At 33.0% G+C, this 18623-nt stretch overlaps 1 protein-coding gene across 8 annotated transcripts in view; it reads right to left on the bottom strand.

Moving 5' to 3' along the window:
• The window catches only part of Imp (IGF-II mRNA-binding protein), a 129883-nt gene that overhangs the window by 10833 nt on the left and 100427 nt on the right, over nucleotides 1-18623 (bottom strand). For 6 of the 8 annotated variants that reach the window (XM_074120709.1, XM_074120710.1, XM_074120708.1 and 3 more), the window contains 8 exons: nucleotides 8064-8237; nucleotides 6928-7224; nucleotides 5529-5666; nucleotides 5317-5433; nucleotides 3715-3850; nucleotides 2540-2704; nucleotides 1247-1444; nucleotides 908-1156 (listed from right to left, as the gene is read on the bottom strand). In XM_074120709.1, coding sequence (XP_073976810.1) covers nucleotides 908-1156; nucleotides 1247-1444; nucleotides 2540-2704; nucleotides 3715-3850; nucleotides 5317-5433; nucleotides 5529-5666; nucleotides 6928-7224; nucleotides 8064-8237 — 1474 coding nt within the window. Of the gene's footprint in view, nucleotides 1-907; nucleotides 1157-1246; nucleotides 1445-2539; nucleotides 2705-3714; nucleotides 3851-5316; nucleotides 5434-5528; nucleotides 5667-6927; nucleotides 7225-8063; nucleotides 8238-8792; nucleotides 8915-10069; nucleotides 10535-18623 lie in introns of those variants that run through there. The other 2 variants (XM_074120714.1, XM_074120711.1) reach the window with 2 other exon arrangements.

Here is an 18623-nt window from a genome sequence, read left to right as displayed (position 1 = left end):
TCTCTTAAAATGTGAAGTGTTTAAAGAAAACAAGTTTTAGGAAACTCGTTTAAGAAATTTCTATAGAAATTCTTGAAAAAAAAATCGCAACGAAGTAAAAACGCACATCTGGTTCATGAATTTGGTCAAAAGAAGTAGAACTTCAGAAAACCAACAAGTTTGAATTATTCCCACGTTGTTTCGTAGTCTACACACGCCAACCATTCGCTAAAAACATGTTTTTGTCTTCAGTGAATATTCCGATGAAAACAAAATTTCAAAATTTTGAAACCATCACAAATCCTTCCTCTTACTAGGAGTATGGAAATGTACAAGTATGATAAACACTCCAAATTACGCTTATAAAGTTTAACAAGATTTACTATAAACAATTATAATAATATTTTAGTTAATATTTATTTTATCTACAATAAAACAGCGCAATGTGGCCTCAACGGCCAAAATTCTTTCTTTTTTTTAAATCAATTTTTATCAGAGGATTTCACACACAACGTGGTCTTCTTCTACCTAGAGGTAAATGAAAAATAATTTTTTTTTTTATTGCTGCTTTACATAAGGTAATTTAGCAATGATCACAACCGACGAAAAACGCTTGTTGCTTTTGTATTGCCATCAGTTTCGCTTATTAATTTTTAAGGTGATACATACCTTCGAATTATCAAGAGTGACAGATGGAATATGTTTTTAAGAGAATAGGACTTCTACTAATAAGTTCTCAGAAGTTTTCTGCATAAACTTGAAGGAGAACCAAGCGCTAATGTGGCATAACAGTGACTCAAATAATAATTAAATGTGAGGAACAAAATATAGTTAGTAAAAAAAAAACAGGGAGTCCACAAAAAAAAAACAACTGTTGTTTGGAGAACAGCACACTTTAAGAGAAGGTAATAAATATAAGCTATGTTACCTGGACACTAAAAAATGCGCCAATGATGTGTACAGTGGTTTCATCATCATGGGTGCCGGCACTTCCTTGTTCTGGAAGCTTAATTATCGAACCTGTCACCCTTTGAAGCTCTCTGACGTTCTGTCCTCCTTTACCGATAATTCTGCCAACCTGAGACGATGGCACCAAGATTTCCACGGTTAGCCGGACATCGTCTGAACCAGATACAAATCCCTCTTCTCTCATTTTCTCAAATATCAGGTACTGGGCCTAAGAGAATGAGTACAATACGTTAATGTTGTTTGACAGTTTTACCGAAAAGGTTTTAAAAGCTTCTTCACTGTTATTCCAATAACATACCTTCCACTGAGACTCCGGGCTACCAACAATGGTAACCCTCCTTTCTGCTTGTTGGCTCTCTCTCTCCATTTTTTCACCTTCCAGTGGGGCTATTTTCACCGATGCACCACTAAACCTTATCATATTCCTTATATGAGAACCTTTCGTTCCAATTATCGCACCTACAGCGTTATTTGGAATATACAGATATGTCGTCTCCTGCAAGACAATAATATACCAATTTTTTTTTTTTTTGTATCCTCGACGAAGAAACAATGTTCTATTTGCGAGAAGGAAAATTAGTAATAGTGAGAAGAGGGAGTTAATGTCATTAAAAACTTTGGAAGAGTAGTGACTACGAGAATCGAATTCCGTTGTGACTCCTTCTGATATCTGAAAGGATTTTGCTGGACTAGAAAAGATTCCAATATAATGCAGCAAGGACGGAATTTGCAGACACAATTTCGATACACTTGATAAAAAATGATAGTAATTGTGAATAGTGAATAGATAAGAATTTTTTCAGTTATTTTAGAAGTAATATATATATCGTGTACGTCTGAAATATAGAATTATCTGTGAATTTGTTTCAAGTCAAACAAATGGCATTTATATCGGTACCAAAGCCTCTAAAATGTGGGTAATAGTTTGACAGAGTTACTCTAGATACGAATTGGGCAGGCGTGTATCAGGAGAGATCTGAGGAGTGTCTTATTGCGCTTAGTACAATGCAGAAGTGTTTATGTGGAGATGTATTTTAGTTGAATGAATGTGAATAAAATAAAATAGATTTTTCAAATCAGGCGCATGCTCGTTGAAGAAATTTGACATGCGTGTAATCGTCCCAGATTCGGGATTATGACCGGAAAACTTATGCATTCCTTGACTTTTCTTCTTCCAAAGAATTCCTTGAATGCTAGTTGTAAGCACAACTAAAACTTCGTTCTGAAACCTTTGCTATTGCGATGATTTTTGTTCTGACAGATTTATATTCGGTTTCCATTGTAAAACCAGATTATCAAGTTAGATGATGTCCAAAGTATGTTCGAATGCAGCTCATTATTGCCTTCTACAGTCAGAGAAAATAAGTCTAGCACTTTGCTTTATTCGAGTTTTTTTATATAAATTGTTCTGACTTGTATGAAGGATAGTAAAATTTGTGAAATGACACTAACCGTAATTTCTAAAGAGCAAAGGATGCCGAATGGTAAATTCCAATTAACAGCGACTCAAGCATAGAGGTCATTTGAAAATTTACTAATTTAATACGTTTAGCTAATAAATTGTATGAGTTAAAATAATATTTTGAAGAACCTGAGCATCTGGCGCATGAGATGCAGGAGGTATAGGTTGATAAACTGGTGGGTACGCTCCTGAGTATAGCCCGCCCTGGTATCCTCCTCCTCGACCGCCATAGCCCATTCCAGAAGTGGCCATCATAGCCATTGGATGCAAACCAGGAAACATCATGCTTTGAGGCTGTAAACCAATATAATAATTATGTTATCTAAATTTTCTTTTTTACAGATTTTATTAATCATTCGACAGATTCATTTGCAATACTTTTCCTTTCTTCAACCTATTGCTCACAAAGCGACCATGCTTTTTGAAGGTCGTTAAAAAGTAAACCTAATAAAGACCTAAAAATAATAAATGAAAATTCGATACCCTTAATATAAACAGACTTAATGCCTTGTTCTATTAAGTACCTCAATTTTTTAATATTTTTAATGTAGTAAACCAGAACCAGTGCAAAGAATGATATCTATGATATCTCATCTAAGAAATAATAAATTATGCTTTTTAGTTCAATTAGAATCAAAACGAGAATGTTCAATTATCTTAATATCTATTTTAAAAAAAAGCAAAAAATATATATATAAAAATGATTTGATAGACTGGATGACAGACTTTATTAGCATTCATGGTATTTACAACAAAAAGTGGAACGGATAAAAACATCAATTCTTTCCTCTCAGTATATTTGACTTTTCTCTCTTCCACCATATGGCATTGCTTTTTAATAGATTTAAAATTCTATATGTTAATGCATAAATCTTTAGTTTGATAGGGTGATATCTTGATTTGGGGAACATCTGTAATTAAAAAGTTGCATCCAAAAACCTGCAACGTAAGGATAATTTAAAGGAAAGGATAAAGTAAACAACAAGAAATTACAGGTTAGGGAGTAGATTTTGAATTAGTAGGATGATAAAAAGAATAAAATTAACGTGAGTTAGGAAGCCTCCCACAAAAAAGTTCCCGGTCCACATGCGAAATCTCAAGACCTTGTAACATCACCATTGGTGCCACAACGTCAAAGAAAATTCACATGGGCTCTTGTTTATACTATTAAATATAATTTCTTTTCCTTTTTTCAGGATATTTAATTAATATCAAAGAATTCGAAATAATGCGGTTCATAAGGACACTCAAAAAATAATTCAAACTATATGTAAAAAAAACAGAAGGAGATAACGAAAACTTACAGCCATTGCTTGCAGATCATTTTCATAACTTTGTCTTAATTTAGAGCTGATCATAGATTCTGCCTTCGACATATTATCTATAGATCCTTTCACAGTAATTATCCGTTCCAAGTTAAAGCTATTTATATCGTTTATGCTAAAATCAGAAGAAAAAGATAAACTGTTAAAAATTATTCAAGACCTAAAACTGAATTTCAAAATAAAAATTAATCTACCTTTTAAAAAATTGTTCTTTCTAAATTAATATAAAATTTGAGAAAGCAAATTTTTAAACGAATCTGAGTGCAGTTATCAGAAAATGATTGCACAACTGTCGATTAGAAATCTCCATTTTAAATATCACAATTTTTAATAACAGTACTCTATTTGCGAGTAGCCATTAGACCAAGAATTTATAAAAATGTTAAGCACTGGTTGGAACTTAATACACAAATTGAAATAGTTCATTAGTAACAAGTTTTAGGGATTGCCAAATTTCTTTACGGAACATCCTTATGAAAATGCTCTCTGCAGTGATTTGTGTTTGTAGTTTTATTTTTTTGTTTTTTAAATTAAAGACGCTTCAGTCAACGTTTGAAGTCAACAGTGCACTGGTCTCCGAATTAGTTCTGTCATAACAAACATCTTTGCCCATAATCTCTGCAGAGTATCTCAGAACGAGAAATGCTATAGAGGGCTGCAAGTAGGACTCATACAGATCCCGAATCCTGAGTCGAGTGCAAAAACGCCGAGCTATTTCCTCTCTTCTTAAGTTGAAATATTTTCTACTTTTCCCAGGCAATTTTTCAAGAATAACGATTGTAAAATATGCATAATAAATGAATGATATGATGACTATTTGAGAGTTTAGCAGGTTTCGAGATAATTCATTAAAGTTATTGCGTTATCATCAGACAAATCTAAGAATTCTCAAAAAATATATAAACAAACTTCCTTAAGGCCTTATCTTAAACACGTTTTAACGAAAAAGATATATCAAAACTATTCCAGATAATTGCTAGAATCAAATATCATTTAAAATCTTTGCCCTTTATTACTTAGCTAGGAGGAAAGATATTTCTATCACATACTACACTTGGTGAACACACTACTCCTATATAAGTTTGGGGATAACAATAAAAAATAAATCCACCTCCGATGATGGATGAATATTCGGAACAGATCACAAAGAAAAAACAACCATGCAATGACGATGATATTACCCATCATCACTGGTGACCCAATCACTTTTTCTACAAGGTGATCGATCAAACTGAAATGAAGAATTAGAACTACTCAAAAGTTTAATTCACAACAGACATATCTTGTCTGCTGAACGACTGTAGTAATAAAATATGAAACTTTAAGCTTTCTTAAAGAGGAATGCCTAAGGTTTTTCAGTACTTTTCTTCTAGCTAGGACCTCTTAAAATAGAAGAACTATTTTTAATTTCGAAATAAATTTCTAGTTTGAATTATTCCACAATTGTTTTAAATTCTGACTACATTTTATAATCTCAATGAACATCATCTGAGAAACTTTCATTCAATTTTGAGATAGATTATATTGGGCTTGTAGGATATTTAAGATTTTACTTTAAAAAATGAATATAGAAGAGCTTACCTTGAAACTGTAATCTTGGTATCCGTCTCTTGCATGATTCTTTTGATCGTGTTACCAGCCTTGCCAATTATTCTGCCTATTAGATTATTGTGGGCCAGTACTTTTAAAGTGATCTCACTACAAAAAAAGGAAGATGACAATCATTTTTAATATTTAGATTTTCATGATAGAAATCCAAATAGTATCGAATAATTTAAATAAATAAAATTTACCCTTTATTGTTGGTTGTCGCTTCCTGTTTCATAACTTCAAGAATCCTTTTACAGGCATTCGTACAATTTTCCGGATTACCATAAATTGTAATGGCTTTCTCCAGAGAGCCTACATTATCTTTCCGATGTACATCAACTCTGTAAAAAGATAGCATACGAAAATCGATTATTAGAATAAATAGTCTCACAACTTTTCAAGTATCCTGACATCCTTTCAGATATACCAGTCTATAACAAGAGTGTACACTTAATTTAACCTTCCCTCAATACTCTTATAATTTAGAGATTCGTTTATCTTTAGATTTAGCAAGTCACTATTTGTACTAAAAAAAAGGAATATTTAAGCTGACTAGCTGCAACAGTGGAGTGGAGTACGACTTCTAGCTATGTTCATCATGTATTAACGTGTCCAAATTGAATCTAGCAATCTGTATTAACTGTAATACTGGCTAAATTTAAATTGTTCGTAGAATAAGTGTGGGTAAATTACGCTGTTTACTCAGTAATGTAGAAAAAGACAAGTTTGAATTAATTTTTAAAAACTTATTGTTATTTTGTGGAAACCTAATTCCCCAAAGTCAAAAACTTCGCACTCTATTAGAAACTGTCCCAGAACTAACAGCAATGTTAGCCGAGTACTCTTGTGTTCTAACCTTACTTCTTCCTTTCGATTGGCACCGTGATATGGGATCAAATATAGGAGAAACCTTAAATTTCCTACCCCCTCGTCAACCTCCGAAAAGTTTTAAATACAGATCTTCAAGCCCAGCCTGCGTGATATCTTATTCGAGGAAAACCCAAGATTTGTCTACCCATTAAGGATAAGGGTATTTTACAAAAAGCCGCTTTTCCAGGTAATAATTTTAAATTTGAAGAAACAATGGAATTTAGTAAGAAGTGAGCAGTTCTTAACGACGAATCGTGCACCCCACATTATCTGATAAGATCAGGTAATTAGAAAGTTATGGGACTGAATGAAATGCAATATGTGATACCACCAGGCTGCTTATCTACCCAACCATTATGGATGTCCACCGGTGTCTGTAGAAATAATTGCAACTACAACCATAGGCAAATCTGTTTTGAAATTAATACACTTGTAACATTCTTCTACATCCTATACTTTTAAGGCTAATAATAAGTCTAAATTCAATAATTGATGGCCATAGGAAAGATCCATCTTTAGAGGAGGATTAATCTCTGTGCAAGTAGTCAGTTTTTTTAAGAAAATACGCAAAGACGGTTCAGTCGGCCAAGAATATCAGCACAGTTTTTTTTAACTTATGAAAATTTAATTTGCGAAACCATGTTATTGGTAATCATCACCACCGTCTGTTTTATTTATAATACAGTTTCTTATTTTAACGAACTAAATTTCCTATTTATGTTTATAACCAACCTTGCTCTGCTCTGTTGAGTAATCTGTCTAATTGTGGAACCTTGTCGGCCGATGATCGCTCCTACCATATCTGACTGTACTAATATTCTGAGTGGAAAGTCAGTCTGTCTGGCACCACCTCCAGCTCCAGCACCTCCTCCTAGAGGAAATCCAGTCGGCCCTCTCGGTCTGCCGCCTCCACGACCGCCTCTCTTCTCTTCCCCACCGCCGCCCATTCCGCCACCGCCACCTCCGGTACGTAGTTCAGCCTTTAAGAATAATCCTTCAAATTCTGTACCGTTCAATTCGTTCACTGCCCTTTGGTTAAAAAAACAAAAAACAAATTAATATCAGGCTAAATTAGAAAATATTTTCAAATTTATAATAAATAATGAATGTTTATTTCACTTAACTTGCTAAATTTTCAAATCTATTACGAGTAAAAACTGAGAAATAGGGGTAAAAGAGACAAAGGAATTATTTCAACTTTTCTAAACAATTGTACTCCTTTCCAATTTGGAATCACTTAAAATCGACAAATAGTTTTAATATTAGTGGAATTAATTGCAGCTCAAGAATAGTAACTTTAAAAGATACTAAAAAGACCCAAGGACTGAAAGATGGTTGGAGCATTGAATCAAGATGTACCAATTATTTGATGATTCAATTCTATTTTCTTGCTTCTTACACAGTAAGTAACAGGATCAACGGTAAAATAAGGTAAAGAGCTAAACGAAAAAATAGCCTAATCAAGGAAGTTATTTTTTAGAAGTAAAACAATTGAATGCCATCTGTTTGGAATACAACTTTAATAGCAAGCTTATAAGTGGTTCCTTATAGAAACCCCTAAAAAGAGCCGCTTAGATGATTTGAGCCCTGAACTTAATGTTGGACATCAGAGCATTGGATTTAGCAGCACTGGGCAGAAGAACGCCGAAAAGAGGAATTGGGAGGAACCTAAGAACGATTATCGAAAAGAAAGAGAAGAGTTGGGCTAATGCCAGGACTAAGGCCAAGAATAGAGAAGAATGGCAGGCCTTAAAACCACAAAAGAAAAAATAAACCTTTAAACTTTCTGATTTTTCATCAGCTAATATAAATTTAGACAAATTTTTTATATAATGAAATTTATATACTTAAAAAAAACAAAAACTAACTGTTGAGCCTGTTCGTTGGATTCGAAGGTGACCAAGATCGTCTGCGTTTGGTTGTCTCTTGAACTGATTTTCTCACAACTTTGTATATGATGATACTGCGACAGAAGTGGTTCTAAATCGTTTATTCCTACGTGGCTAGCAACATTCGATATCATCACCTTTGCCTGCCCCCCGCTGCAACAAATAGAAAAGAAAATTTTAAATAAATAAAAAAGATTAATGGATGTAAATAGCACATATGAATTTTATAAATCACAATAAGAAAATAAAATAAAATAGTGATGAAACTACGAACAATAAAAAATAAATATAAGACAAATAATATTTTTAGCAAGTCTGAAATAAAACAAATTTTTAAATAAATACAAGAACTAAACTAGACAGAACCAGAATAAAAGAAATACAAAAGAAACGAGGCATATCACACAACTGGAATAGAAAATACAAGTTAATAAATGTGGAAAAATTAATATTCTTGACCTATGAAGAAAAACTGTAGTTATTAGACACAGAGAATTAAGATAGCATTATTTAATGACTAAGAAAGTATTCCTCTAGTCCAACTAAATGAGAATTGATTCAGATAAAAAACTATTAAAAGTAGGTAAGAAGGAATTGAATATGAATAACTAAAAAAATAATAGTTTAATAACAAAGAAAACCAAACTACACACTAACACTTGATACCATGCAAATAATTTATTTATAAAAAGGAAAAAGGAATCATACCTTGCAGACACATCCTCATTATGGCCCATTTACTTGACACAAGCGTTAATAACAAATACCACTGCAATTCAGCACACATTTCTCACAGTGCACTCACATCGGTTTTTGCCCTCTCTTAAATTCTAATTTTATAACAATAACTGGGTTAGACAAAGGTGGAAAGTTAAAAATCAGTGAGGAAATAAGAAAATATGTTAGTATGAGAAGAACAGAGAAAAGTGAAAAATGCGAGAAAAAAAAGGACTTAATTAGATGAAGCTATCATATTAAGTGCTCCCTTTTTTAACATTTACGTTTTTTTTCTTCTTTTTTTTGTAATTCATTCCAGGAAAATAAATACTCCAGGTTACTTAAGAGTTAATAGAATATTATTTTGAACTTGAATGATGTATTTCTAAAAGCAGTTGAATCATTCGTTTAACCAGAAGAAAACGATGAGTCATTAAAAGACACCACACTGCTTAAGAACTTAAAAGGAAACTCAACTATCACTATTTTCAATATTCCTCGGCATAAAATTTCACTAAATTTCCTATTTTAAAATTCATTTTTAATCCAAAAGATAAGAATCATCTTTCTTTTAAATCTATAAGGGAATCCTATACTCTTTTTTTTTTTTTTTTTAATAAAATTGTTGCCCCTTATGTTTTTAAAGTGTAAATATTTAAGCACAAGATTGTTCTTTCAAAAGAGTCTTGAAAATCTGAGATCTAAAAATATTGTGTAATATTTTAAGATACGGCACTATTACTTTTCGAACTTACAAGTAATAAAAGAAGGGCAAGGCCCTTTTTTACACAAGACAGATTAAAGGAGTAGCCATTGTTATTTCTTTCCTTTTTTTTTGTGTTGAAAAAAAATTATTGAACGATAGATAAAAAAAAAAAAAAAAAAAAATTAGTAATTGGAGTACAATTCACATTAAGAATTGATTTTAGGCCTTTCAAAAAATGGAAGGAAATTAATAAAAAGTTACAAATTTTTATTAAAATAAATGTTTCCTGCTTCAATAAGTGGAGGGGAGACCCGGTCTTTCTTTTTTTAGGTTAGAAAGAAACTATTTGAACTTTTATTTAACAATGTATAAATGTTTTCTCAAATTGGGAATTTCTAAATGTTTTATTAATAAATAACTGTTTATTATGAAATGTGCCTTTAAATAATTTTAAAAAGTTGCATCTAACACGTGTACATGACTTTGAATCTGCGCAAGGTCAAAGGGAGTGGCCGAATTTTTTTTTCTTCAGAACTTTTAAAGCTCAAATAAATAAGCTCACCTGTAATAATTTTTCTTCGGAGGAACTCTGATACCATTGTAGCCCCTTTGGGGAGTAGTCACTAAGAATGGAGTATACATCTTTCCTGATAATTGTTTAGCACATCACACCCGAAAGGAAAAAAGAGAGGGACGGATCAACAGAAAGAAAAAAAACAAAATTTAAAAAAATATATAACAAAAAATAACTGGGAATTGGGAAGTTAAAAACCGGCCAAAACGTAGAAAAAGATGATAAACGAAAAAAAATTATGGATTTTGAGTGAAAAACCTAAAAGCGGGTGTACGATAGACTACAAGGACCGAGACTACTTGGGGATATGACCCGACTATAACCCCCACCACTTAAAGGAGACAGGCGGTCGCCGTCCAGTGTTGCCACCTATACACATGTAGACCGGCTAGCGTGAAATTGTCGTATTACATTTTCTCTAACGAAGGACGCGTCTTTCCTTGAGACATGCGCCTCTTACGAATCGATATGACGGGCGACTTGAATGAGAGTATAACACTCTCACACCATCAGATATACTCGTTTTGCTCCACGTGGACTTAAAAAAGAGTAGAGTCGATAACAAGGCGTGGTCCATTTGAAGGTTCAATGCCCTTACCAGGAGCTAGGAAAACTCATGATAGGATTATCTTTCTCAATTTATCTGATAAGATTATCTGAAAATTCCATCGGCCATCTTGAACTATGTTTTGACACAAGTATTCATAATCAGCCGATAAGTAATTTTACAGACTTTTTTTTATGGACATAAGATTACAAAATAACGGCCAAAATTTGAATATTCAAGATTATAATTCTTTTAAGTGATTTTTAAATGTTTTTTTCACTCTATTATGGGCAAAATCTCTTCAGTGCTGTTCAAAATGCTGCAGTAAGTAAAGTTTTAAGCCTAAAAGTTATTTTCCAACTTAACTTGGTAACTACTGCTTTGTAAAAGCCAAGACAGTTAATTGGTTTGTTCTAAACTTGAGAAAGTACTGTTTTTCAAAGCCAACTTTAAAAAAATCCTCTCCGCCCCTCACAAAAGCGAAAAGTATTAGGGAAATATATTACATTCCTTCTGCGATCAACAATAGTACTGACTTGATTGCTGTCAGTTTATAGATGACCTTTTTAAAGGTTAGGTCGCAATGTACAATGAACAGAATAAAAAAGAAAAATTTCGCCACCTATTTAAGTCACCATCCATTTAAGTATTTTTGATATTTTTTAATTTTTCTAACATTACTGAAATGAATATCGACATTTTTACTACTCTATAGTCTAACCCTCGAACAGCAATTATGGACAGCCAAATCTACTAAGCTCATCCATAGAGATGTTTGTTGATAATTCACAAAAATGTACCCAGAAGATAAGACAGACGTTCCAGAAAACACCAGATTCGGGACCAATAAATAGTAAATAAGAAAACCTACCTAGCTCGATCATTTTCTGAAATGGCCACGTACAATGGTTATGAAATGGCGTAGCACCCAAATAAATAGAACAATCTTAAAAAACATAATTTTTCTAGTTTGCAGAACAATCTGGTATAAATTTTGAAGAAAAGTCGTAAGAATTTGGTACCTCCAGGGTACTCCTTTTTGATCGTAGAGATACATATCTCATTGGAAAAAACGTCCGCACTCGCTCATCCGAAATACATCAAAGAATTGCGTATCCTCAGCCAAGAAGATTGCACTCCATCACTTAAATGGCACTCCACTGACTTTCCATTTACTCCTGGAACCACCCGTCAATCACAGCAAACGGGTCAACATTAACAAGTCATCCCTAGAGAGCAATCTGAAGCTGGAAGAATATTATTTAAAACACACGTTTGCATGCATTGCCCTTTATAAAGAGTGGTGGTATTCTCCGCAAAATTGCCACGGTAGCAGTAGATTTGGGAGTAACCCTTTCTTCTTTTAGGCTTAATTCCTTAAACAATCCTTAGAAGATTCTGGAGAAATATTTCCATCAACAGTAAGAAGGATCAATATCCCAGGCTTCTCTGAGTTTATCAGCCGGACAAAAGATTTATTGCAATTTCTCAATAATGATTTAGATATTTCTAATTATTAGAGAAAAAAGAAATTGCATTTTCTGTGAACACTCTTATTAATGGTATTGCATTTTAGTTTCAGTTAATGTATTTTCTGTTAACGGCTATCAAATAACAATACAAAACAAACGCATGCATTTCCATCTTTAAAATGTGTTGATAGGTATATTGGTACTAGATTTTAGAGGATATTTTGCCCATACCGACAGCGAATGAATATTGTATAACAGATTCGCAGAAAATATTTTGCAAAATAGGATGTTGATAAAATGATCTTATTATTAGTAATAGCAAAACCAGTTCACCAGAGAAAGATACTGGTTGTTTGACCATCACATCATAGATAACATACATTCACAATCGTTTACCCACACCAGCGCAACAGCTCCCTGATATGATTATCTTGGAATTTTGTTCTCTTCATTGTGATTTATTAATAATAATGTAAATTGGAAATAAGATGACTAGGATGTGACACGGCTAGCACGGCCCCCCCTTCCTATCGCAGTAACCGCATAATAGCGAGGCTGGGGACATTATCAGAAATTGTGGTGAAGGTTTGGGGGGGGAGATGATTGCGTGTAGCCGATGAGCTGTTCCCGGGCCGTACCTCGCCAAAACTATGTTTGGTTAAGAGAAGAACAACACAACTATAGGCACAGCCACATGAACCCAATCAGGTCCATTCAACTTTTCCATTTCTATGGAAAGTAGTTAGAACGGTTCTGCATGTAACACATATTGCCCTCTTATCGCCAATACACTACAGTTATAAACACACAACACCATTATAATAGTGATCATTCCAAACTAGCGCTACCTACTAACGACAGTCCTTCCGTCCAACAACACATGCAACCATCGCTTCCGTAGAAAAACGGAAATGTCATCCCAACCATTCCCTATTGAAATCTGCTATTTCTCTCTATCTATCTACCCCTCCATCTACCTCTATTTTCCCATTTCTACAGCACTATATAAACACCAAAACCAAATCTTATTACACAAGTTTGAAACGTTTATTAACTACGAAACACCATCACCATCAAAATGCTGACCACAAAACTACTGTTCACTCTCTTGTTCTACCTCTCAAACAGGCGCCCCCCAAATGCCATATCTTTGCAGTTTATATCATCGAACAATACCATATTCCCCCCTCACGTTTGAATTTTGAAGTACAAACTAGCTAAATCAATCTTACTACGGTTACATATACCATTCAAATAGATAATAACAATATTTTAAAGCGTTCTAAAAGGTTCGTAAAACATTTTATTTAAAATTTATATACATATCAATGCACATTCACATTCATGTGACATATAGTTAATTTTGAAGCACCCCTAATCATTTTAAGGAAGTAGGTAGGGTAGAATTGTCTCTCTTACGCAAGAATTTCAGTAAAGTTATTGATGTTTAAAATTGCGAGTAGATTGCTTTTTTTTTTATTTTAAGAGGAGAATATATTAATATGGTGAGTAAAAGATCAGAGGAAATTGGACATTCAAGAACTTCTTAAGACAATGGTACTGGTACGAGACAAGTTCTTCAGGGCTATTGGTATCTGGAAGGTATCGTGGTCTGTGAAGTCAACAAAGCGCTCAATACGCGTAGTTCTGTATGTGGACTCTAGTCTAATTCTGATTAGAAGCAAATTCATACCCTATTACATTTGTGCTTTCGCTGTTTTGGAGATTTTTTTTCTTCAAATTTGAGATTTTTAGTAAAGCCTAAATTCCAAAAATTTGAATTTTTAAAAATTTTTTTTTCTACAGAAAGAGAACTAAAAAAAAATAGCACAGACGCATGAAGTCAAAATTTGCAAAGATTTCTACTCGTATTTTTAATAAAGTAAGTTTACTTCCAATTAACTATTTTCAACTAACCGATATTATTAGGGTCAATCGAATTAATTGGAATCCATTTAATACAAGATAATTAATCCAAGCTAAATGTTTTGAAAGTGCAATTGGTAATACTAAATGCCGGAACTATTCTTAAGCACTTGCAGACTGTGACACCCGTCTTCCATCATCATTGGTTCTTAGCAGGGTACCGCGCACGCAACCTACTGTTCATTCATGGAACTGTTTTTCTAACAAGCGCTGCCATCTAGGAATAGATAGAGTAACTACTTACTAAAAATTTGCCAGCACGTTTTTTTTTTCCACAAACTAAAGTAAAAAAGTTAATTTTAGGGATATAAATATATAAATATTTTTCCCAGATAATTGCAGCTTTATTTTGTAATTATGTTATGGTCTTTGTAAACATAACTTAAATACAAGAAGAGGAAAAAGTAATTATGGAGTGAACTCTCTTATAGTATAATACTATCTAAACTCAATTTTATATTTATTTAATGAAAAAAGCAGAAAAGAAACCTCCAGGCACATTTATTATTCCAAAATATTTTAAAGATAATATTGTCTTACTGTGTAAAAAAACTAATCCATTGAATGTATTATAATAAAAAGGTTATAACAGATGTCGTACATTGACATTAAACAGATAGGAAGTTGCAAAGAGATTTGAACTCAACACGAAATAGAGAGGTGTCTATATTTAGAGCCTCTAGATGGGGTGACCCATTTTCATGTCTGCTAATTATTTTTATTCCAATAAAGTTCAGTAAACTTAAATTTCCTCGAGCTATTTCCAAGCTAAATAAGCTTTTTTTTTAAAGTAACAAAATTGCTCAATTACTTCTAAAGCGTAACAATATATATATTTAGCAATTCTAAATAGATGAATAGAGTAGTCTGAAAGTCTAGAAATGATAGTCCAGAAATCAGGGTGCCGAAGACCTCAGGTGTTAGAGTATATTCAATTATATTAAATTTTAAAATGTAAATAAGTCAATACCTTATAGTGGCCATTGGCGATTTAAGGTGTAGCCGTCTAGATGGATATAGTAGAAAGGGAATGAGAAAGCTTTATACAAGATGGATGCTGCATTTATTAAATACTGCACCAATTACACAATATGCAGCGATGTTTGGACTTTTTTAAAAATAAAATATTCAAACTAATTATGTGTCCAACTGATTACTGTAAATAAGACGAGCCATCAAGAAATGCAAGTGGACACCGCGTGGCTCTGCAAGGGGCGAAGCGGATCTACAGTTTAAAAGATCTTTTTTGTTTTTTGTATTGATTCCCTTGCAAAAGGTAGAACCAAATACCTGGAGTTTCGGACTGGCTGGTTACAGAAATTCAACGAAAAATGGCGTAGATTTTTGCCAACATCTTTCGTAGACAATGAACCCTGATGAGTATTTTACACACCTTCCCACAAAACATCGCGCTACAGAAATGGAATCCTATTTATTGGGAAGACATAGAACAAACTGAGAGAACTGATCTTAGAAGAGAATGACTAGAAAAGTAATCGTAATTTGCAACTAAAAAGAAGCTTTGCCACCAGATTTAAATGTTTGTTAAATTTTTTTTTTTTTAAATAATTCAAAGATCAATATGACTTTTGTGATGTGTAAATTTGCATCATCATGTGCCCGTGAACGGATTAGACGTCACTTATGATGACTGTAAAATAAGAAGGATAAATATGCAATTACATCAACTATATATATATATATATATACAAATAAAGTGTGGGAAAATGTCTACTTTATTGCTATGGTAATTTTTATTTGAACAAAGTGCATATTCATGAGGATGCATTTTTTACATTATCCATGTCTTTTTTACTTATTAATTTTTAAACAATCAACAATCAACTAAAAAAGCAAAATCATAAAACTCATGTCAGACAGTCATAAAGAAAAAAACAAGTTGTTACATAATCCTGCTGAAGATATATATATTTTTTTTAAAAAAATATTGCCAAGCGCGCATGTCCATAACATTCTAATTATAAAACCTATTTCTATTAATAGATGTTACAATCATAATTCACTTTGATGGTAGGTAACTTTGTGCAATTGTGTCTTCTATCTGAATCCAGATCCAGCTTATATGTACTGTAATTTCAAATTTTAACCAAATTTGAGCATGTTTGACTGTAAATGAGGCGTCTTTTGAAAACTTGCGAAGCTTAACTATAAAAAACAGAAGGGATTTGATGTTCAAACTGAAGGAGTTGCAACAACTACAGCCTGGTTAGATAACTCCCACAGAATCTAATCTAATCTAATCTTTTATATATATATATATATATAAATAGAATGTACAACCAATGCATCTAGTTATAATGTAATCTAACTAAAGTTACATTCACGATAATCTAATAAAAACGTTTGTGTTAGTTACCTACTCCTATACATACATAACATACACTATCACTGGCGTCAGTTAAGTTTGTTACGTAGTTATTTATCAAATAGTTACAATTAATTTAGTGCAAATCACATGTTAATAAATCAGTGCAACGCAATTTGATTAGTGTTTTTTTGTATGGAATTTTTCAAGGCCATTGTTACGAACAATTATTATTTTTTAAATAATTTTATCAAGAATATGTCCAACGTATTGTGCAAATTTTGTATTTTATCTTAAGTATTTACTGGTACACAGGGTGTTTATTTCACGCAATCTAAACTAAACCAATAACGCTTATCGTCCGGCTTATTTTAAACGATTCCTGATGGAGGATGACTCAGTTCTAGACTGATAATGAAAATTAAAGAGATTAACTTCCGCATTTCTACTTGCAGGAAAATAATTCATACATTATTAACGGTCTTTCATAATTAACATTTATCCAGACTGGATTCCTGGATGAAGCGTTAGGACGTCGCCTATTTGAGAGCTATTAAGGGGAAGGAAGAAGGAAAAATGACGTAAGAGGAAATGAATTACACCAGGTTCCCAGATCACCTATTGCAACACATTGTTTTATGAGAAGGAAATAAAAATAAAAACGTAGAAGAGATGCCCAAATTGCAGCCAACACGGAATTGTTAAATTGTCAGTCTCCCCATAGGGATGGCAATGGACTAGCCACTTCTACATAGAATCTGCCATCACTACGGGTATCCCAGCCAAGTCACCAAAAATAATTTCTCTGCTCTCCGATTGAAATCTCCTACACACCTCCAACACAACACAGATGGGCCTGTGCAGACAGTTCGTGCAAAGCTATTTGGGTTAAGCGTTGTCTACAGTCGATCTCAAGCTCATTACACCCACAAATACTCGCTATATTGCTTATTTATAGACTTAATGGGGTGCCAACATACGACTTAACAACGGAGCCACAATAGTTGCTTGACTAGCATTCCCACTTACAGGAGCCATAATAGAGCGCTGATAGCTCGAAAGAGAAAAATTGGAAAAATTTTGATTTCCTTATAAAAGATTTTCTTTGAAAACTAGATACGTCATCTATCATTTTAATGTTACATTTACTTCTTTTGATTGTCATTTGGGACAATTAATTTACAATTTAAACTTGCTAAAACAATGACATCATTAAAAGAATCCAAATAGTTTATTAGTTTAATCTGATGGATACGTAAATGCAGTAGGTACGTTGTACATATTTTTTTTTTTTTTTTCACTCTTTTATAAATAACCGATCAGGAAAAGAAACATATACTACTAACTAGGAGGGACATGAGCTACAAGTAAATATCGATTGCAAGATCGATGCAATTCCGAGAAAAAAAGCTTGGTCATCCACTAGCCTTCTAAATATCCCGTGTTGGGAAAAAACAACTAAACATGATTCATAAGCGGAAGTGATGTAGTTTATTAACTACTTTTGACTTCTCATCAAATGTTGTCACAATTTGTTTTTCTTACTTTATCTTAATTTTTATTATTAATTTAATAATTTGTTAAACTTAATTAATTCCGAAAAAAGATCTTAGAATCTCAAGCACAATAATACAAAAATGTAAATCAATTTTGATTCATCTCAGTTTGATAAGTATTATCAGTGTTTACTAAGAATATCTTCAGTTAACATCGCTGCAAACTCAGTCTGAGAGAGGAGAGCATTCTTCGAAAACGCTAACAACATTTTTTCGTATTAAGCGTACCTCAAAATATGTAAAAATTTGACACGAACAAAATATTACTATAATATTATAAGCGAAAGAAGCAATGCAGATTCCCAACGGAATTATTTTTAACAGAATAAGATACAGCTGGAAGTTTGCAATGCACCCAAATCAGTTCTTAACTTCCGGTATAATAACTTACATCTGGGAAAATACAACAGGAAGTTAGGAAACAAATAACGAAGGATGGACAGTTGGTCACGGGTTCTGGGGCAATGCACAAAGAGCTTAAGAGGTTTCCGTTTCTGTGTCCCAGTTACTTCACTTTACATAAAAGCAGGACCCACAATCTATCAAAAGATGTGTATGTATGTACTTATGTATTAGATACAAAAACGTTTCTGACAAACACACACACACACACACACAAAAAAAGCATTGTGTCATTCTTGCCATTGTTGTGCTGGAGATGGTAAAGGCATCATGTGGGAAGGGTTGACGCCTAAGTGTAGAAAAATCCTGTAAA

Source organism: Rhodnius prolixus, unplaced genomic scaffold (genome assembly GCF_049639745.1).
Source record: "Rhodnius prolixus isolate KJV_2025 unplaced genomic scaffold, Rpr scaffold_2, whole genome shotgun sequence".
NCBI classification, from domain to species: Eukaryota; Metazoa; Arthropoda; class Insecta; order Hemiptera; family Reduviidae; genus Rhodnius; species Rhodnius prolixus.
This window is presented reverse-complemented; position numbering and strand designations above follow the sequence as displayed.